The sequence below is a fragment of the Salvelinus namaycush genome, chromosome 30 (assembly GCF_016432855.1).
Source record: "Salvelinus namaycush isolate Seneca chromosome 30, SaNama_1.0, whole genome shotgun sequence".
In the NCBI taxonomy this organism is placed as follows: domain Eukaryota; kingdom Metazoa; phylum Chordata; class Actinopteri; order Salmoniformes; family Salmonidae; genus Salvelinus; species Salvelinus namaycush.
This window is the reverse complement of record NC_052336.1, coordinates 11542256-11560223: the sequence shown is the minus strand read 5'-3', so window position 1 is coordinate 11560223 and position 17968 is coordinate 11542256. Positions and strand designations below refer to the sequence as shown.

General features: G+C 41.8%; 2 protein-coding genes across 4 annotated transcripts; both read left to right on the top strand.

Moving 5' to 3' along the window:
- Positions 1-350: 350 nt before the first annotated feature.
- Positions 351-9707, top strand: LOC120024966 (zinc finger protein 143-like). 3 transcript variants are annotated; one of them, XM_038969360.1, is made up of 16 exons: positions 351-371; positions 1252-1364; positions 1500-1589; positions 1824-1919; positions 2093-2218; positions 2734-2927; positions 3051-3116; positions 3192-3305; positions 3428-3503; positions 3739-3864; positions 4056-4235; positions 4347-4574; positions 5380-5522; positions 8083-8238; positions 8492-8593; positions 9275-9707. In XM_038969360.1, the coding sequence occupies exons 2-16, from the start codon at positions 1259-1261 to the stop codon at positions 9353-9355; spliced, it is 1884 nt and encodes a 627-aa protein (XP_038825288.1). In that variant the 5' UTR covers positions 351-371; positions 1252-1258; the 3' UTR covers positions 9356-9707. The 3 variants fall into 3 exon arrangements, with proteins under 3 accessions (XP_038825288.1, XP_038825287.1, XP_038825285.1); XM_038969359.1 differs by lacking the exon at positions 351-371 and having other exon boundaries at positions 399-1364; positions 1836-1919; XM_038969357.1 differs by lacking the exon at positions 351-371 and having other exon boundaries at positions 399-1364.
- Positions 9708-10260: 553 nt separating this feature from the next.
- On the top strand, positions 10261-17795 carry LOC120025240 (wee1-like protein kinase 1-A). The gene is made up of 10 exons (XM_038969722.1): positions 10261-11129; positions 11454-11671; positions 12156-12222; positions 12966-13138; positions 13253-13521; positions 13614-13703; positions 13826-13911; positions 14002-14172; positions 14388-14533; positions 16416-17795. Exons 1-10 carry the CDS (start codon positions 10662-10664, stop codon positions 16567-16569), a joined length of 1842 nt encoding a protein of 613 aa, XP_038825650.1. The 5' UTR covers positions 10261-10661; the 3' UTR covers positions 16570-17795.
- Positions 17796-17968: the final 173 nt, after the last annotated feature.

The window sequence follows — 17968 nt, the reverse complement described above, 5'->3', positions numbered from 1 at the left end:
TTATATTTGTTTCTTGTGCTGAACGAACAGCACTAATATCACGTATAATAACATAGGTTAGGTTAAATATTTTATTGGAAATCGCTTGAATTTACTTGCAAAGTTAAGCGGTCGCAGTTGTGATCCAGAATGGCGTATGGAACGTACCCCAAAAGCAGAATGTGAAGAATTTATGGCTATGGGAGGTCACTAGTCAATGATTGAAATGACTTTGAACCAATGAGATTACTAGAAGCTTGCGTGACTGAAATATTTGCCAATCATCGGGGCAGGTGCTATCTTTGTACATGTTCCAGGGTGCGCGCACAGGAGAACATTTCCTGCCCTGATGCATGGTGGTCGAACCGAAGGGATTGTTGGAAATTTTAGAGGTTCGTATAAATGTGGTTTTACCCAGTGTGCCTTTCTACAGCCATATCCAGTTTGGGAGACGGAAGGGGATATCTGTGCTCGCCGTTTGATATGAGAAATATACTCCATTAAACCATAGTTTAAATCATGTATTGTCTAAAAAAAAAAATATTATTCGCTAGCCCACATGCTAATTAGCACTAGCAAATGATTTGTCCGCGTTCGTTACACTGCTGCCTGCTAACTAGTTAACGTTAGCCGTTCGTTTAAGAGGCTAATTTATAAACTCGATTTCCCCATTGACTGTTTATTTAGCTAACTAACTTGCCCTTTCTCAACATTAACTAGTTTGCTAGTAGATACATGAATGACGAACTAGCTAGCTAACTTAGCTAACGTTAGTGAAATGATCACCGAGTGTCGGTTAGCTAACGCTAATCGAACAAAAACTGTTCTCAGCTAACGCTAGCTAGCTAACGTTTGTCTAATTTAGTTCGTTACCTATAGTTAGCTAGGTATAGGTAAAAAAAATACTAATCACATTCATAGTTGATACGGTAACGTGATGTTTGACACAGCTAGTTGAAGCTGCACTGTTGACTGCCCTATCAAGTTCCATCCAACTTGGCAACAACATGAACTGTTGAATCTGCGCTACTCCTATCAACTGTTGTACAACATGTCAGCTGGAAGCAGCTGGACGTTTGATTTGTATTATTAGTGTACATATGATCTAGTAAATCAACAGACACTGCTATCCAATTGAATAAAGTGGGTCTTGTCGCATCCATAAATTATCTTTGTGCATCTGACTACAAGAGTTGTATGGAAAGTGACTGACTGCACCCAATGCAGCCACACACAGTGAATTTAACGTATGTGTGTGTGTTCGTCTGGCAGAGCGACAATGCTGTTGGCTCAGATTAACCGGGACTCCCAGGGCATTGCAGAGTTCCAAAATGCAGGTGGAGACACTCAGCAGGTCACCCTCTGTTTGGCAGAGACTGTTTCAGGTGAGTTCACCCATGCCTTTCCATTTATCGGTGGGGATTCTGCCAAGTTTCCAGCAAAGCAAAAATTTACTTACACATCCTGTTATACATCTAGAGCCTGTTTTTTTCCCCCCTTGTGTCATTTGTGTTCAAAAGATGGCGATCAAATGGACATGGACACTGTGAGTTTACAGGCTGTGACCCTTGCAGATGGCTCTACAGCTTACATACAGCACAACCCTAAAGGTAACTCAAATGTCAATCATCTCCATAAACATACAGTAATGGAAAGTGGCCACGAAGGTATTGGCTTGACTAACAGTGAACACTACCCCATAAAGTAACCCCCCAAACGGTCTGACCATGTAGAAAGAGTTGCTAACCTTGCTTGGCCAAGTCATGACAGATTTCTTCTTTCTATTGATTATTAGCATGATTTAGTCCATTATTTGATGAGAGCAGTCTGATTGAAGAGTGCAGTCTCCATTTCAGATGGAAAGTTCATGGATGGACAGGTCATTCAGCTGGAGGATGGATCTACAGCATATGTCCAACATGTATCAATGCCAAGAGCAGGTCTGTTTTCCTCTTAGCGATGTTAATTATTGCTGTGTTTTAATTAATCATTGCTTATTTTGTTTTTAATTTAGGCATTTTGTTTATTCATGTCACTATTCGCTTTAAGATTAAACTGTATTGTGATGGGAATAGTAATATAATATCAATATTTCCCCATTTTTACTTATCAGAGGAGACCAACAGGTGGACAGGATCCCCTTTGTGTGATGTAATTGGAGGAGATGGTCTGAGACTTGAGGATGGTCAGGCTGTGCAGTTGGAAGATGGCACAACGGCTTACATCCACACACCAAAAGGTTTGTCTCAATCTTAAAGCTGCAACATGTAGCCTTTTAGGTGACCTGACCAAATTCACATAGAGATGAGTCATAGATCTGTCATTTCTCATTGAAAGCAAGTCTAATAAGTGGTAAATCTGTTCTATGTGCACTTTTTCTATGCTTCCCGGTCTTAAGTTTAGCTTTTGCATCTTTTACTTTCGGTTTTGTACACATGCTTCAAACAGCTGAAAATACAATATTTTTTGTTATTGAAAATATATTTCAGAGATTAAGATGGTACAGTGATTCTCTACATTGCTTGTTTTGTCACATAAACTGAAATTAAGCAAATTTAATAATTTTAGCAACTAGGAAATGGTGGAGTGATTTCTGCATATTGCATCTTTTTAAGATTGTTGTAATCCCTTTGTCATTAAATGTGTTTTCACCCAGTGTTTCAATTTTTATGAGGAGAAATTTGGATGGGTAAATTAAAAATGAAAACAACTTTTTGCCAGAGGGTACTAAATTTCAATGAAACTCCCTCACAGATACATATGACCAGAATACCCTGCAGGCTGTTCAGCTGGAGGATGGCACCACAGCTTACATCCAGCACACAGTACAGATGCCTCAGACCAACACCATCCTGGCCATCCAGGCAGATGGAACAGTGTCAGACCTGAACGCTGATGGAACCCTCGACCAAGAGACCATCAACGTGCTGGAACAATACACCGCTAAGGTAGTTTGCTATTGACATTGTATCTTAACAGCTCATCAACTCAGCAGTATATGCAATTTTCAAATACCTTATCTGTGTTTGAGGTAAAATGGTCACTGGTTATTACCCCCTTTGTTTTCTCAGGTGGAAGCTGATGATGTCAACTCCGTACTGATGAGAGCTGAGCAAGATTGTGGTGTCCAGATGCAGGTACTATACTTCTCATGTTTATCTATGTCATATCATATTTACAACCAGTGTACATTGGATACATATTTCTTTCAGATTGTGCTTCAAAGGCAGAGTGGTCGTAGTTCTAGGGAGCAGCCTACAGAGAAATCTTTCCGCTGTGACTATGAGGGCTGTGGGAAACTCTACACAACAGCACACCATCTGAAGGTAAAGCACACTCACTCCCTGAAGGTGACTTGGGTTCTTGAATGTAGAATGAGTCAGACTCAACTGGTCCAAATGACTAATCTGTTAATCTTGTTTGATTTGCTCTTTTCTGACCTCTGCAGGTACATGAGAGGTACCACACAGGTGACCGGCCATATCTGTGTGATCATCTGGGTTGTGGAAAGAAGTTTGCTACAGGTAATAAACGACCTTCAGACTAATGCAAAGGTCCATAATCCTTTGAGATATGAAGCGGAGGAGCTCTAGGCATAAGTCACAGTAACATTGTTGTTGAAATGGCTAAGGAGATATCAGTTTCCTCAGTTTGAACAATTCCTCATTGTCTGAACAATGTCGGTCAGTGTGACTGTGATCCATTAAACGTACAGCACATGTTTCCAACTCAGCAAAATGTGTTTTTTTCCCCCAAAAGGGTATGGCCTGAAAAGCCACATCAGGACACACACTGGTGAGAAGCCTTATCGCTGCCAGGAAGTGCACTGTGCAAAGTCGTTCAAGACGTCAGGTGACCTCCAAAAGCACATCAGAACCCACACAGGTACAAAACTTGTCCAGAGTCAGACTTATACATAGTCTTATCCCTACAAATGCAATCTACAGTGTACAAGTAGTTGTTTTTTTTGCCCTCGGATTTGGATTAGAAATCATGTGATAATGCTGTTTATAAATGATCTCAACCATGAATTTGAAGAGGTCTTGAACAAGCTCATCATTCCCTCTGTACTGTAGGCGAGAAGCCATTCATGTGCCCGTTTGAGGGGTGCGGGAGATCGTTTACTACCTCTAACATCAGGAAGGTGCACATTCGCACACACACAGGGGAGAGGCCTTACTACTGTGCAGAGCCTGGCTGTGGGCGAGCCTTTGCCAGTGCCACCAACTATAAGAACCATGTGAGGATCCACACAGGTATATTGTCCTTATGTTTCTCTTTATGTTAAAAGTCACACAACAACATTATTCAGTCCTTTTGTAGTGTGGCCTTTTACAGTGTTATTAATGAAATGGATGTATTTACAGGAGAGAAGCCTTACGTATGCACTGTCCCAGGCTGTGACAAGCGGTTCACAGAGTACTCCAGCCTTTACAAACACCACGTTGTCCACACACCATGCAAGCCCTACAACTGCAACCACTGTGGGAAGACCTACAAGCAGATCTCCACCCTGGCCATGCACAAACGCACAGCGCATAACGTCACAGAGCCCATTGAGGAAGAGCAGGAGGCCTACTATGAACCCCCTACAGGTCAGGCTTGGAAGTCAACACCACCTTACACATATGTATTAGTCATCAATGGATGACTTCATCTTATTTGTCTTTCCTCTCCTCTGTTTTTTGGGGAGGAGAAAAAAAAGAACCCAACCTATGTGTACGAAGGTGTAACTAGTGGTGACCTAATAACCATAAACATACAGGTAACTGCCAAAACAAAGGAAATGCCAACATAGTGTCGTAATAGAACGTTGGGTCGCCAGAACCGCTTGAATGCGCCTTGGCATACAAGTGTCTATTTGAGGGATGTGACACCTTTCTTCCATGAAAAATTCCAGAATTTGGTGTTTTGTTGATGGTGGTGGAAAATGCTGTCTCAGGTGCCGCTCCAGAATCTACCATAAGTTTACAATTTGATTGAGATCTGGTGACTGAGACACACATTTTAAACCCCCTATGCTCCTTTGAGACCCCTCTTTCAAAGTAACTGAGTATTCTTCTAGCCATGGTAGCCAAAGTAATGAGCGTCTGGGCATTTTTATACATGACCCCTAAGTATGATGGGATGTTTTTTAATTGCTTATATAACTCAAGAACCACACCTTTGTGGAAGAACCTGCTTTCAATATACTGTGTATCCCTAATTTACTCAAGCGTTTGCTTTTATTTTGGCAGTTACCTGTAGATTACCTCTAAAGTCTGACGTATCTGTTTAAAGGTTGACTCTCGATGAATCACTGACTGCTGTTATGCCCTTATTAGGACTGCAACCAGAGTAATGACTGAGTCACGAGACGATAATTGAGAAATGTCATTGTTGTTATTCCATGTGATTCAGAGGCCATCGATGATCCCTCAGTGAATTTTGCCCCGGTTGAGGAGGAAGAGGCGGAAGAGTCCTGTTCGGAACAGATGACTGAGACTGAGGCCATTGGTCAGCAGCATGTGCAGCTCATAACACACCCGGATGGAACTCAACAGGTTAGTATAAAATAAATGGGGTCTTCACACTTATTTAATTTCACCGGAAGTGTACCACACCCATATTTATAGACATAGGACAAGCATCAATTAGAGCAGTCTATACATATTTAAGTTGAAAGGGGATCTTTTTTGTGTGTGTGTGTGTACACACACATACAGTGCATTTGGAAAGTATTCAGACCCCATTACTTTTTCCACATTTTGTTACGTTACAGCCTTATTCTAAAATAGATTAAATAATTTTTTTGTCTCATCAATTTACACACAATACCCCATAATGACAAAGCAAAAACTTGTTTTTAGAAATCTAAAAAACAACTGATATTTTCAATTTATATAAATATTCAGACCCTTTACTCAGTACTTTGTTGAAGCACCTTTGGCAGCGATTACAGCCTTGAGTCTTAAGTATGACGCTACAAGCTTGGCACACCTATATTTGGGGTGTTCTTTCAATTCCACTCTGCATATCCTCTCAAGCTCTGTCAGGTTGGATGGGGTGCGTTGCTGTACAGCTATTTTCAGGTCACTCCAGAGATGTTCGATCGGGTTCAAGTCCGGGCTCTGGCTGGGCCACTCAAGGACATTCAGAGACTCCTGATTCGTCTTGGCTGTGTGCTAAGGGTTGTTGGAAGATTGCATTTAAAAAAAAAATGTTATTTAAATAAGAAGTTCTTATTTCCAATGACGGCCAAACCCTAACCCGGACGATGCTGGGCCACTTGTGCACCACCCTATGGGACTCCCAATCACGGCTGGTTGTGATACAGGCTGGAAACGAAACAGGGTCTGTAGTGACGCCTCTAGCACTGAGATGCAGTGCCTTAGACCGCTGCACCACTCGGCAGCCCTCGGGCAGGTTTTCATCAAGGATCTCTCTGTACTTTGCTCGGTTCACCTTCGCCTCGATCCTGACTTGTCTCCCAGTCCATACCGCTAAAAAACATGCCCACAGCATGATGCTGCCACCACCATGCTTCACTGTAGGGATGGTGCCAGGTTTTTTCCGGACGTGACGCTTGGCATTCAGGTCAAAGAGTTCAATCTTGATTTCATTAGACCAGAGAATCTTGTTTTTCATGGTCTGAGAGTCTTTCGGTGCCTTTTGGCAAACTCCAAGCGGGCTGTCATGGAAGCCACTCCTTAGTAAAAGGCACGTCTGGCCACTACCATAAAGGCCTGATTGGTGGAGTGCTGCAGAGATGGTTGTCCTTCTGAAAGGTTCTCCCATCTCTACAGAGGAACTCTAGAGCTCTGTCAGAGTGGCCATCGGGTTCTTGGTCATCTCCCCGACCAAGGCCCTTCTCCCCCGATTGCTCAGGAAGAGTCTTGGTGGTTCCAAACTTCGCCCATTTAAGAATGATGGAGGCCACTGTGTTCTTTGGGACCTTCAATGCTGCAGAAATGTTTAGGTACCCTTCCCCAGATCTGTGCCTCGACACAATCCTGTCTCGGACCTCTACGGACAATTCCTTCTACCTCATGGCTTGGTTTTTGCTCTGACATGCACTGTCAACTGTGGGACCTTATATATATATAGACAGGTGTGTGCCTTTCCAAATCATGTCCAATCAATTGAATTTACCACAGGTGGACTCCAGTCAATTTGTGGAAACGTCTCAAGGATGATCAATGGAAACAGGATGCACCCGAGCTCAATTTCGAGTCGCATAGCAAAGGGTCTGAATACTTATATGAATAAGGTATTTCTGTTATTTTTAATAAAGCTGTTTTCGCTTTGCCATTATGGGGAATTGTGTGTAGGTTGCTTAGGATAGATTTTTTAAATCCATTTTAGAATAAGGCTGTAACGTAACAAAATGTGGAAAAGTCAAGAGGTCTGTATACTTTCCGAAGGCACTATATATATTTATTGATTGAATATTATAACTGTGTAGACATTTATATCAGGTAGACAAAACGTATGTTAATACCCAACAGTAGTTGTCATAATAAAAAATGAATCAGATGGCGTTCACAGGAAATGGCTTAAAGGATGGAAACGTTCTTTGTGAATAAAGGTGCGTGGTGGAGCTTATGCGTGTGCAGGCTCTTTATTTTATACCTAGTTTTTTGGGGCCCTGCACCACACTGAAGGATGTGCATTTGATCACACTTCACTACCCAACAGGTTAGCAAATACTAAACTATAATGAGCATATTCATTCTATTTCTATGTTACCTCTCTTAATTAATGTCTCAAAAACCTCATTTATCCCCCTACATCTGCACACCTCTATACCCATGGCACCATACACACCATACATGTTTACATGCACACTAATAACTGATTATGACAGAGGGCCAAGTATGGCATTAGTTGTGTAAACACCTAACTATGCTGATCTTAATCTGTGTATGGTCATAATCGAAATAAGCATATGCAAATTAAAACACCTTTGTTTTGAATGATTAGGACATGTAAACAGCTCAATCGGCATTCCAGCAATGTATTTGATCTGCGCAATTGCCAGTACTGCAAGCCTCTCTTATGCGTGAGTGAAGTGAGTTTGGAAAAACTGAAAGTATGCACCTTAAACATGCCTTTCATTCCCAGGTCAGTATCTCGCAGGCTGACATGCAGGCGTTGGGGGAAACAATTACCATGGTAACCAGTGATGGCACCACCTTCACGGTTCCTTCCCATGAAATGCTTAATGCAGATGGAACACATTCAGTCACCATGGTAGCAGCAGATGGTACAGAAGAGCAGGTGAGTTTTACTAAAACTTTACCACCATGATCTGAAATCCCCAATGTGTCCCTGTGTTTAGTTCTGTTCGATACCTTAACAGTGACAGAACTAGAATGATGACTAGTGATTATATTTCTATCAACACACCCACAGCAAACACCAATAGAACTGGGTACTTTCCACTTAAAGGGCAAAACCCCCTCTTCAGACTTGTGATGCGTTTTGGACTTCAGGTCTTAATACATTTTGGACCTCTTTCCCCCCTCCCCAGGTGGCCATTGATTTGGCCTCCTTTCAGGGCATGCAGGCAGAGGAGGGGGTTCACCCTGTCACTCTGTTAGCCACCTCAAACGGCACACAGATCGCTGTCCAGGTAGGGGACTCCCTCTGACACAAAACACCAAATATTGCAACATTAAGAGACAAGCAGGGCACACAATATATTCCCATTGGATGCTGAGAAGCATAACGAGTTCAAATGACACTGCAGTAGCTTTAACAAACAGCTGTTTGTTAACCTAACTCACAGCCTTATAAAGAAGTACAGTGCATTCTATTGTAGTCACTGAGCTGGCCTATAGCAGTGTCAATCTGAGATCAGGCCTCTTTTTGTATTGACCATCACTAAGGGTCTTATTCAGTCTTGAGGTACATGTGTTTTAGGAACTCTGCATCTCTCCTGTCTATTCCAAAGACTACTAACTATTCCTGACAAATCCATTGGTAAATAGAAACCATGACATTCAGTGTGTTGGTATTCAACGATCACATCAGTCGTTCCATTGTGACGTTAATACAAGGTGTTTTAGGTAAATAAGGTTAGTCTTGACTCATCCCTGTAGACTCCACCCAGTCAGTCTGCTATGTAGGTTTGCTTCCCTTTGACGCCTACATGAGCTACTGTTTACTGCAATGGGAGGAGCCTTAGTTTTTAAACGGAAGTATCTAATGACAAGAGATGTTGTATTATGTTACTTACACCTGATCACACCATCAATTTCGCATAAATAATATTGTTTTCTCACTGTGTGATTTCAACCTTTGTGTTTCTTAGCTCAGTGAACAACCTTCACTCGAAGAAGCCATCAGGATAGCATCAAGAATACAACAGGGAGAGATGGGATTGGACGATTAGATAAGCCTTTCAGTACTATGACTTCTATTGAAATATTTCATGAGAACAAGATATTGTTCTTAAATCAAACATGAAATTCTTTATTAAGATTTGTAAATAGACATTTTGATATGGCTGCACAAAGAGTCTGTAATGCTGAAACATCCATGAGTGAGAAGTGTGTTGCTGCATGAATGAGATAAAGAAATGTAATGTGTTTTTGGACTTTTCGTACCATTTTTCCATGTGTGAATATTGTATTCTGTGTATATACAGTAAATAGCCAATGTTTTGAATCCAGCATATATTTTAACTTTGAATATGTACAAATAATGGATACACATTGGTTGTTAAATAAAACAGTAAAATTCTATATATTTTCACATTGTTTTTGTGATAATGTTGTGGATTTATCATCTGAAATCTACTTGATTACTTTTGAAACAGGATATTGTTTAGTATTTTATTAGATTTTTTTGTATGTAAGACCCAGTATATTTGTTTATAGCAAGTGCTTAAAATGTCTCTACCACATATTTACGTTGGACAATTCTTATCAATTTAAGATTTCTGGGAATATTGGCTTTTTGTTAAATACTTAATGATATACCAAGAAGCAATTTCAGAAAGGATCAGTGTCTCTTGTGAATGCTAGAAGATTAGCTGATAAGATCAAGGGCAATGAATTACAATACAGAACAATGGGGACTAATGTTGCGGACAAATTAATTAAAAGCGTCAAAGGATTTTAAAAAATCCAAGGATTCAAATCGTGCCAAAGTGACGTGCATGTCAAAAGTCCAATTAGTGACGTAAAACTTTGCTTCGAATGATGTAACGCCCGCGTTTCAAACTTCAGGAATGTGTTCTCATTGGCTGAAGATTGGAGTCTTTTTTTTTTTTTGAATAATTCTGCCAACGGTCGCGGGAAGCAAAGCAGTATTGGCAGAAAAAATTGTGACAATATTTCGGGTAAACAAACAGTCGACTGGAGTATTTTCACAGCTAGACACAAGTACTAAATTCGTTTTTTTGTAGTAAATAAGCGCTCAGCATAATATATCGTGTGTTTGCCAGTACGGTGTGCTCCTCATGGGACGAAGCTAACGCCTTACCGTGCTACTGTAGCTAGCTAACCGTTTTAACGTATTTGCAAAGTTAGTGAGCGAACGTTAATTTATTTAGCCACGTCATTTTGGATTACAAATTGACTCAAGATTGTAGCGCCATGGGCACACGGATGTCAAGCTACTCGGGATAATTTGAAAACGATTTGGCTAGCTAGCCACTTTTACGTTATAGCCAACTTTACTGCGCCTGGGAAGTGATGAGTTTCAGTTGCCGAATGTTCATCGGTACGTCCCCGAAGATGGGACCTATTCGACAGAGACTAGACTTTAACCAGAGTGACGGAGAGGACGATTGCAACAACAGCATTGGAGCCGAGTCGAGTCTCGCCGAAATGGACTCTCCAGTGCCATCGCCGAGACAGAACTCCTACTTAAATCAAGACGTCTGTAACAGCACCATGAAGACCGCTACCGCGGAGGATCAAGTTGAACATTGGGATGAGGAGGGATTTGGATGTCTTTTCCCCCTAAAATCCCCAGGGACTGACTTGATGAAGGGGTCACATTCTCCGAGAAAAGGGGCCCGGCCCTACTATAACAATTCGTCCCCGGAATTTCACTACAATCAGGAGGACGGGAGCTCTCCCATTCGCGGTTGTCCCGACACACCGCCCCATAAAACCTTCAGAAAACTCCGGCTATTTGATGTCCCCCACACACCTAAGGTTAACTACAGTAACATGTTATTGTTTTCAAATGATTCTATCAGATCCACAATGTAAGATCAAATTAACTTTATAAAGTTTTCAGCCAGCGATAACCAGCCACAGTGCAATATGACTGATTTATTTCTGTCTTCAACATGTTTGAACATGAGAAGACTGAATAGTTTGATTATATTACCATTTGTTACAGGCAATGGGATAGTTGAGTTTACCCTGAATCATTGATCTCCTTGTGACTTGTTTTCCATATTTGTATTCATATGACCCTCACCAACCATACACATGTTATTCTTATCTAATGCAATGTTTTGTTTTCCCTTTCAGAGTCTGTTGTCCAGAGCCAGGGCAGTGGCCATAGGATCCACAGTCTGCCGGGTAGGAGTAGGTGTCAACATGAATGGGGAGTCAACAGGAAGACCACACACAGACAGCAGGAGTAGACCGGCACCCATGATCAACATCAATCCATTCACCCCTGACTCATTACTGATCCAGAGAGCAACGTTACAAAGGAACAACCGAAAGAGATCACAGAGGAATGAGTAAGAGAAGCACATTGTACTGATGTCATTATTTACCAGGTGTAACATTGGGATTTTGTGGGACTGGGACTTCAGTTTCTACTGACCTCAAACTCCATTTCCTCTTTATACTCTCCAATATCCTAAGGTAGTTGTGGAACTCAAAAGTAGTTGCAGTTAGTGTTGTAAAGTAGATCATATTTTACTACCATGCCACAACTCAAGTTCCTTTTATGACTATTATACAAAAAAAAGAAGCATGTAAGAATTGGGAGATTCGTATTTCTGTCGGTGTAAATGGAGCATGGTCTATTCTTAGTTGACAATAGATTCAGACATGCTTCTAGATCTAGTGTGCATTAAATCTGTTGACTATTGCATGCTTGTTGGCAGCAACCCAAAGCCACATGGTTACACTCACAATGTACACTTGTAGGGATTGCCTGCCCTCCAGTGGTTGGAATGTTATATAACACACTTTGTTTACTATCCTTTGTCTCTAAAGCTCATGTGGAGAGGACATGGAAGCCAGTGATGCGGAGTGTGAAGAGGACATCATTCCACCATCAAAGGTACATTTTTGTAATCACAAATATAGGTTTTACTTTTACGGCAACTGCTTCGGCTTCTGACCGCAATGCACCACAGAGGGTAGTGCATACGGCACAGTACATCACCAAGGCCAAGCTTCCTGCCATCCAGGACCTCTATACCAGGTGGTGTCAGAGGAAGGCCCTAAAAATTGTCAAAGACTCCAGCCACCCTAGTCATAGACTGTTCTTTCTGCTACCGCATAGCAAGCGGTACCGGAGTGCCAAGTCTAGTTCCAAGAGGCTTTTAAACAGCTTCTACCCCCAAGCCATAAGACTCCTAAACATCTAATCAAATGGCTACCCAGACTATTTGCATTGCCCCCCCCCCCCCCCCTTCTACGCTGCTGATACTCTGTTATTATCTATGCCTAGTCACTTTAATAACTCTACCTACATGTTCATATTACCTCTACACCGGTGCCCCCTGCACATTGATTCTGTACAGGTACCCCTGTATATAGCCCCGCTATTGTTATTTTCTGCTACTCTTTAATTATTTGTTCATATCTCACTTTTGGGGGGGGGGGGGGGGGGGGTATTTTGTTAACTGCTTTGTTGGTTAAGGGCTTGTAAGTAAGTGTTTCACTGTAAGGTCTACTACACCTGTTGTATTTGGCGCATGTGACAAATAAAATGTGGTTTATTACACACACACACACACACTGATACACACACACTGTACTTTAGATAAGTGTCTAAGCAACTCTGTCCTTTTCTTGCAGAGAATGACTCTTCTGGATAGCAACATGATGTCAAGATATGCCACAGAGTTTCATGAGCTGGAGAAGATAGGATCTGGGGAGTTTGGCTCTGTCTTCAAATGTGTGAAAAGACTCGATGGCTGCATCTATGCCATCAAACGTTCAAAGAAGCCCCTCGCTGGATCTGTAGACGAGTAAGAGAATCCCTTGGATTTTGAAAAGCTGACAATCCAAGTGTAAATTTAAACGACTTGTTGACCTTAATGCTATGCCATTTTTGTTCTAATATTGTGTTCTGTTTTCCTCAGACAGAATGCACTCCGGGAGGTGTACGCCCACGCGGTCTTGGGACAGCACCCCCATGTGGTGAGGTACTACTCTGCCTGGTCAGAGGACGACCACATGCTCATACAGAATGAGTACTGTAACGGCGGCACACTGGCAGACGTGGTTACAGAGAACTACAGAACCATGCGCTTCTTCTCTGAGCTGGACCTCAAGGACCTTCTCCTTCAGGTGGCCCGTGGACTGAAGTACATTCACTCCACCTCTCTGGTTCACATGGACATCAAGCCAAGTAAGTAGCTGCAGAGTTTTGCATACAGCTCAGCTATTGAAATCATTTAAAATATTTATGATTAAACACTTGCCGTGCTTTACTTTTCTCAGGCAACATCTTCTTATCCCGGAGGACTGTGGTGTGTGTCGATCAATTTGACGATGATGAAGGACCAAATACAAATGTTGTTTACAAAATAGGTACTTCAACAAAAAAAATCTAATAGAAAACATCATGCAAATGAAACAAGCTAATAATTGAGTGTAGTTGTCAACTAGGCAGCTGGATTCTGATGTTTTTTTGTGTTGTATTTTTACCACAGGTGATCTTGGCCATGTGACCAGAATGGACAATCCTCAAGTTGAAGAAGGGGACAGCAGGTACCTGGCCAATGAAGTCTTACAAGAGGTAATTGAAAAACTCCTCCCCATACAACCTCATTTGTTAAATTATCCAAAATCATGTGACGTAACAAAACTGAACCAATGCGTTTTTCAGGAGTACAGAAACCTCACCAGGGCAGATATTTTTTCCCTAGCACTGACTGTGATCAGTGCCTCAGGAGCTGAACCACTCCCAACTAATGGTGACAAGTGGCATGACATCAGACAAGGAAAACTACCTGCGATACCTCAAGTCCTCTCACAGGAATTCCCAAGTTTACTGAAGGTATGACTAGAAACGACCAGGGGTGCTTACCAAATGGTACACTTTCCCTACATAGTACGCATATTTGACCTGAGCCTTGGTCGAAAGTAGTGCACTATAAAGGGTTTAGGGTGCCATGTTGGATGCAGTGCTTCATTCTGTAATGGTGGTTTGTGTGCAGGACAGGCAGTAGTAATAATGTTTAATTAGTGGTATTAATGTATTGTGTGCTGCAGTTGATGATCCACCCTGACCCTGCCAGTAGGCCGTCTGCCTCTTCCCTCACCAAGCACCCCGTCCTCCTCACTGCCTCCCGCATGAGCGCTGACCAGCTCCGTGTGGAACTCAACGCAGAGAAGTTCAAAAATGCACTACTGCAGAAGTACGTACCCTCTTCATATGTCATGTCTCAAGGCTTTCCTTCCTTTTTCATTTATCATATCATAAGTAGGACAGTTAGGGATAATACTACGATAGTGTTTGTTTTGTGAAGAAATTAAGTGATGCTACCGACCGTAATTTACGGACTATAAGCCGCTACTTTTTCCCACGCTTTGAACGCGGCTAATTTATGGATTTTTTTCACAATATTCATGCCGCCAAAAAACTGAGCACCGTCACATAATGTGACGTAAATCGAGCGCGCTCAAACTTCCCATCATTCTGATTACGGTAGTCATTTTGTCACCCTCATCGTGGCAAAGACACGGAGAAATGCATATGATGCAGCTTTCAATTTGAAGGCGATCGATCTGGCTGTTGGAAAAGGAAATAGAGCTGCTGCACGGGAGCTTGGCCTTAATGAGTCGATGATAAGACGTTGGAAACAGCAGCGTGAGGAACTGACTCAGTGCAAAAAGACAACAAAAGCTTTCAGAGGGAAGAAAAGCAGATGGCCCGAACTAGAAATAAATTCTTTAGGCCTTAATGAATTTCACATGACTGGGCAGAGGCGTTTTTATATTTTTGTTTAGTATGTTTAGCCATAAACGTAATTGTTTAAAACCTGGATGTTTTGTCATTTTATGAATCATGTCTTACCTTGTTTCAAAGTAGCCTAGCCAAAAAATCTGACCATAGAAATGTTGACGGAATTATTTTGTAAACACTTCCTCATATGCCATTGAAACCAGCGTTTATCTCATGTTCTAACAACTTTCTTTCGTTGTCCGTTAGCCAAAAGCACAATACTCATATTAGCAACCCATGCTAGTTGTTACATCAGTAGTCATATTAGCAACCCATGCTAGTTGTTGCATCAGTAGTAATATTAGCAACCCATGCTAGTTTGTGCGCCAATAGTCATATTAGCAACCCGTGCTAGTTGTTGCATCAATAGTCATATTAGCAACCCGTGCTAGTTGTTGCATCAATAGTCATGTTAGCAACCCATGCTAGTTGTTGCATCAGTAGTAATATTAGCAACCCATGCTAGTTTGTGCGCCAATAGTCATATTAGCAACCCGTGCTAGTTGTTGCGTCAGTAGTCATATTAGCAACCCGTGCTAGTTGTTGCATCAGTAGTCATATTAGTCGATGATAAGACGTTGGAAACAGCAGCGTGAGGAACTGACTCAGTGCAAAAAGACAACAAAAGCTTTCAGAAGGAAGAAAAGCAGATGGCCCGAACTAGAAAATGAGCTTGAAGACTGGGTCAACACACAGAGAGCAGACGGCCGAGGTGTTTCAACTGTGCAGATCCGACTGAAAGCCAAAACAATCGCCACCGCAATGAAGTTTGAGGATTTTAGAGGTGGACCATCGTGGTGTCTAAGATTTATGAGACGTAAAGTCCTGTCCATCAGGGTACGGACGAGTCTGTGTCAGCAGCTCCCTCCCGACTACGAGGAAAAAGTTTCAAACTTCCGCAAATTCACTGATGCAAAGATAGCGGAGCATTCCATCGGCCCGCACGACATCATAAATATGGATGAGGTTCCTCTGACGTTTGACCTGCCTCTCACTCGGACTGTCAACAGGAAATGCGAATCATCCGTCACGCTGAAAACTGGGCATGAAAAAACGCAAAGTTCATTTGTTTCAATGTACCGGTAGGCACCTGCGGCTTATAGACATGTGCCGCTTATTTATGTACAAAATACATATTATTTAAAAATTCAGTGGGTGCGGCTTATATTCAGGTGCGCTTAATAGTCCGGAAATTACGGTACTCTTTAATGGTTCAGGAATCCATTTCAGATGTAATTACTATTTTCTTGGTAGTTATGAATGGCTTCTCTAACAATGCGTTTGTCCTCGTGCAGGGAGCTGAAGAAGGCCCAGCAGGCCAAAGTAGCCGCAGAGGAGAAGGTTCTGATCTCTGATAGGGTCCTGACGCGCTCCACCCTCCAGTCCAGCAGGAGCTCCAGGCTCATCGGCAAGAAGATGAACCGCTCAGTCAGCCTGACCATCTACTGAGCGGGCCAACTGCCAACACAAATGGGTATCAGACAGGGTCGTATTCACTAGACACGACATGGGGGGGGGAAAACCAGGCCAAAACGGAGTGGGACTACCTGAAATTGTCCAATTAGAAATGCTTGTTTTTTGTTGCAAAACTTTTTCCTACTGTGTGCTCTAATGAATACGACCCTGGTTGCACTCAACAGTGAACTGGGCAAGCCTCCCTAGGCAGACATGGAGAGATGGGCTTCAGAGTGTCATAACCAACTATGATAGTTCTTACTGTTTGGCACTTGGAAAGGGTTAGTAAGACAATGGACAAAAATGATTTGACTAAAGAGTGAAAGGGTTGTTACCTTCCCAAGCACTTGGCATGTTCTGGCAATTTCTATTAAATAACAAAGCCGATATTTGTTTTTAATGAAATGTGGGCGCATGCTAGAACATTCTGTAGGCAGTGTGAGGGTTTGGGATGGTGTGATACAAATTTGCACCTTAGTCTGTTATACCTGATGTCAGGTAGTGGAACTGGACCATTGACTAGGAATGATACAATGAGCACTTTGAACTTGCCTTATGCAAACTGTTTTGCTCATTTGGTAGAGCATGGCGCTTGTAATGCCAGGGTTGTGGGTTCGATTCTCACGGGGGACCAGTACGGGGGAAAAGTATGAAAATGTATGCACTCACTACTGTAAGTTGCTCGAGTAAGAGTGTCTGCTAAATGTAAAAGTGCATACTGCTGCTATACATGTTGGTTTGTCTTGAACTGTAGTGGAGTTCAGTGAATTTATAAATTCCATTCAGATGTTTAGAATAGTTTCAGTAATCAATCTCTTCTGTAAAACATGGTGTTTCAATGTGTTGCATCTGTAATACATTTCCTATCTGAAGTTCATTATGTACTGAGTTGTGTACACTGATTGTTTAAGATGTTTTACTCATGTTAATTATTCATGATGAGTCATCCAATCTGTGTAATGGGTTGGTCAAAGTGGATCATTGTGTCAAGCCCTGGTGTCATTTATTTTATATATGATGCATGGAGCCACTGGACAATTGTTTTAGTAAAGTCAGTATTTTAAGCTTGCACTTAACTTCTGTTCAAAACCTATCGCAACTGTAGCATTATTGACTCATTTACATTTGTACATGTTTTACAACGATGTAGGTTATTTTGACCGCTATTGGTTTCATGTTATTTGTTCCAATTTTAATAAATTCACTCCTGATAATATGGATGCCTTGGAACTGTCATGTTTGTGGATGGATGTTTCTGTAAACAAAAACAACTGGCACTACACATGGTAGTCTGTGGGAAAGACCGCGTTATCTACCGTACGTAATTAAGATAAATTAGAGATGGTGGTCTTTCAGATTATACAGACAAACTTTGTTTCATACAGTTTATTGT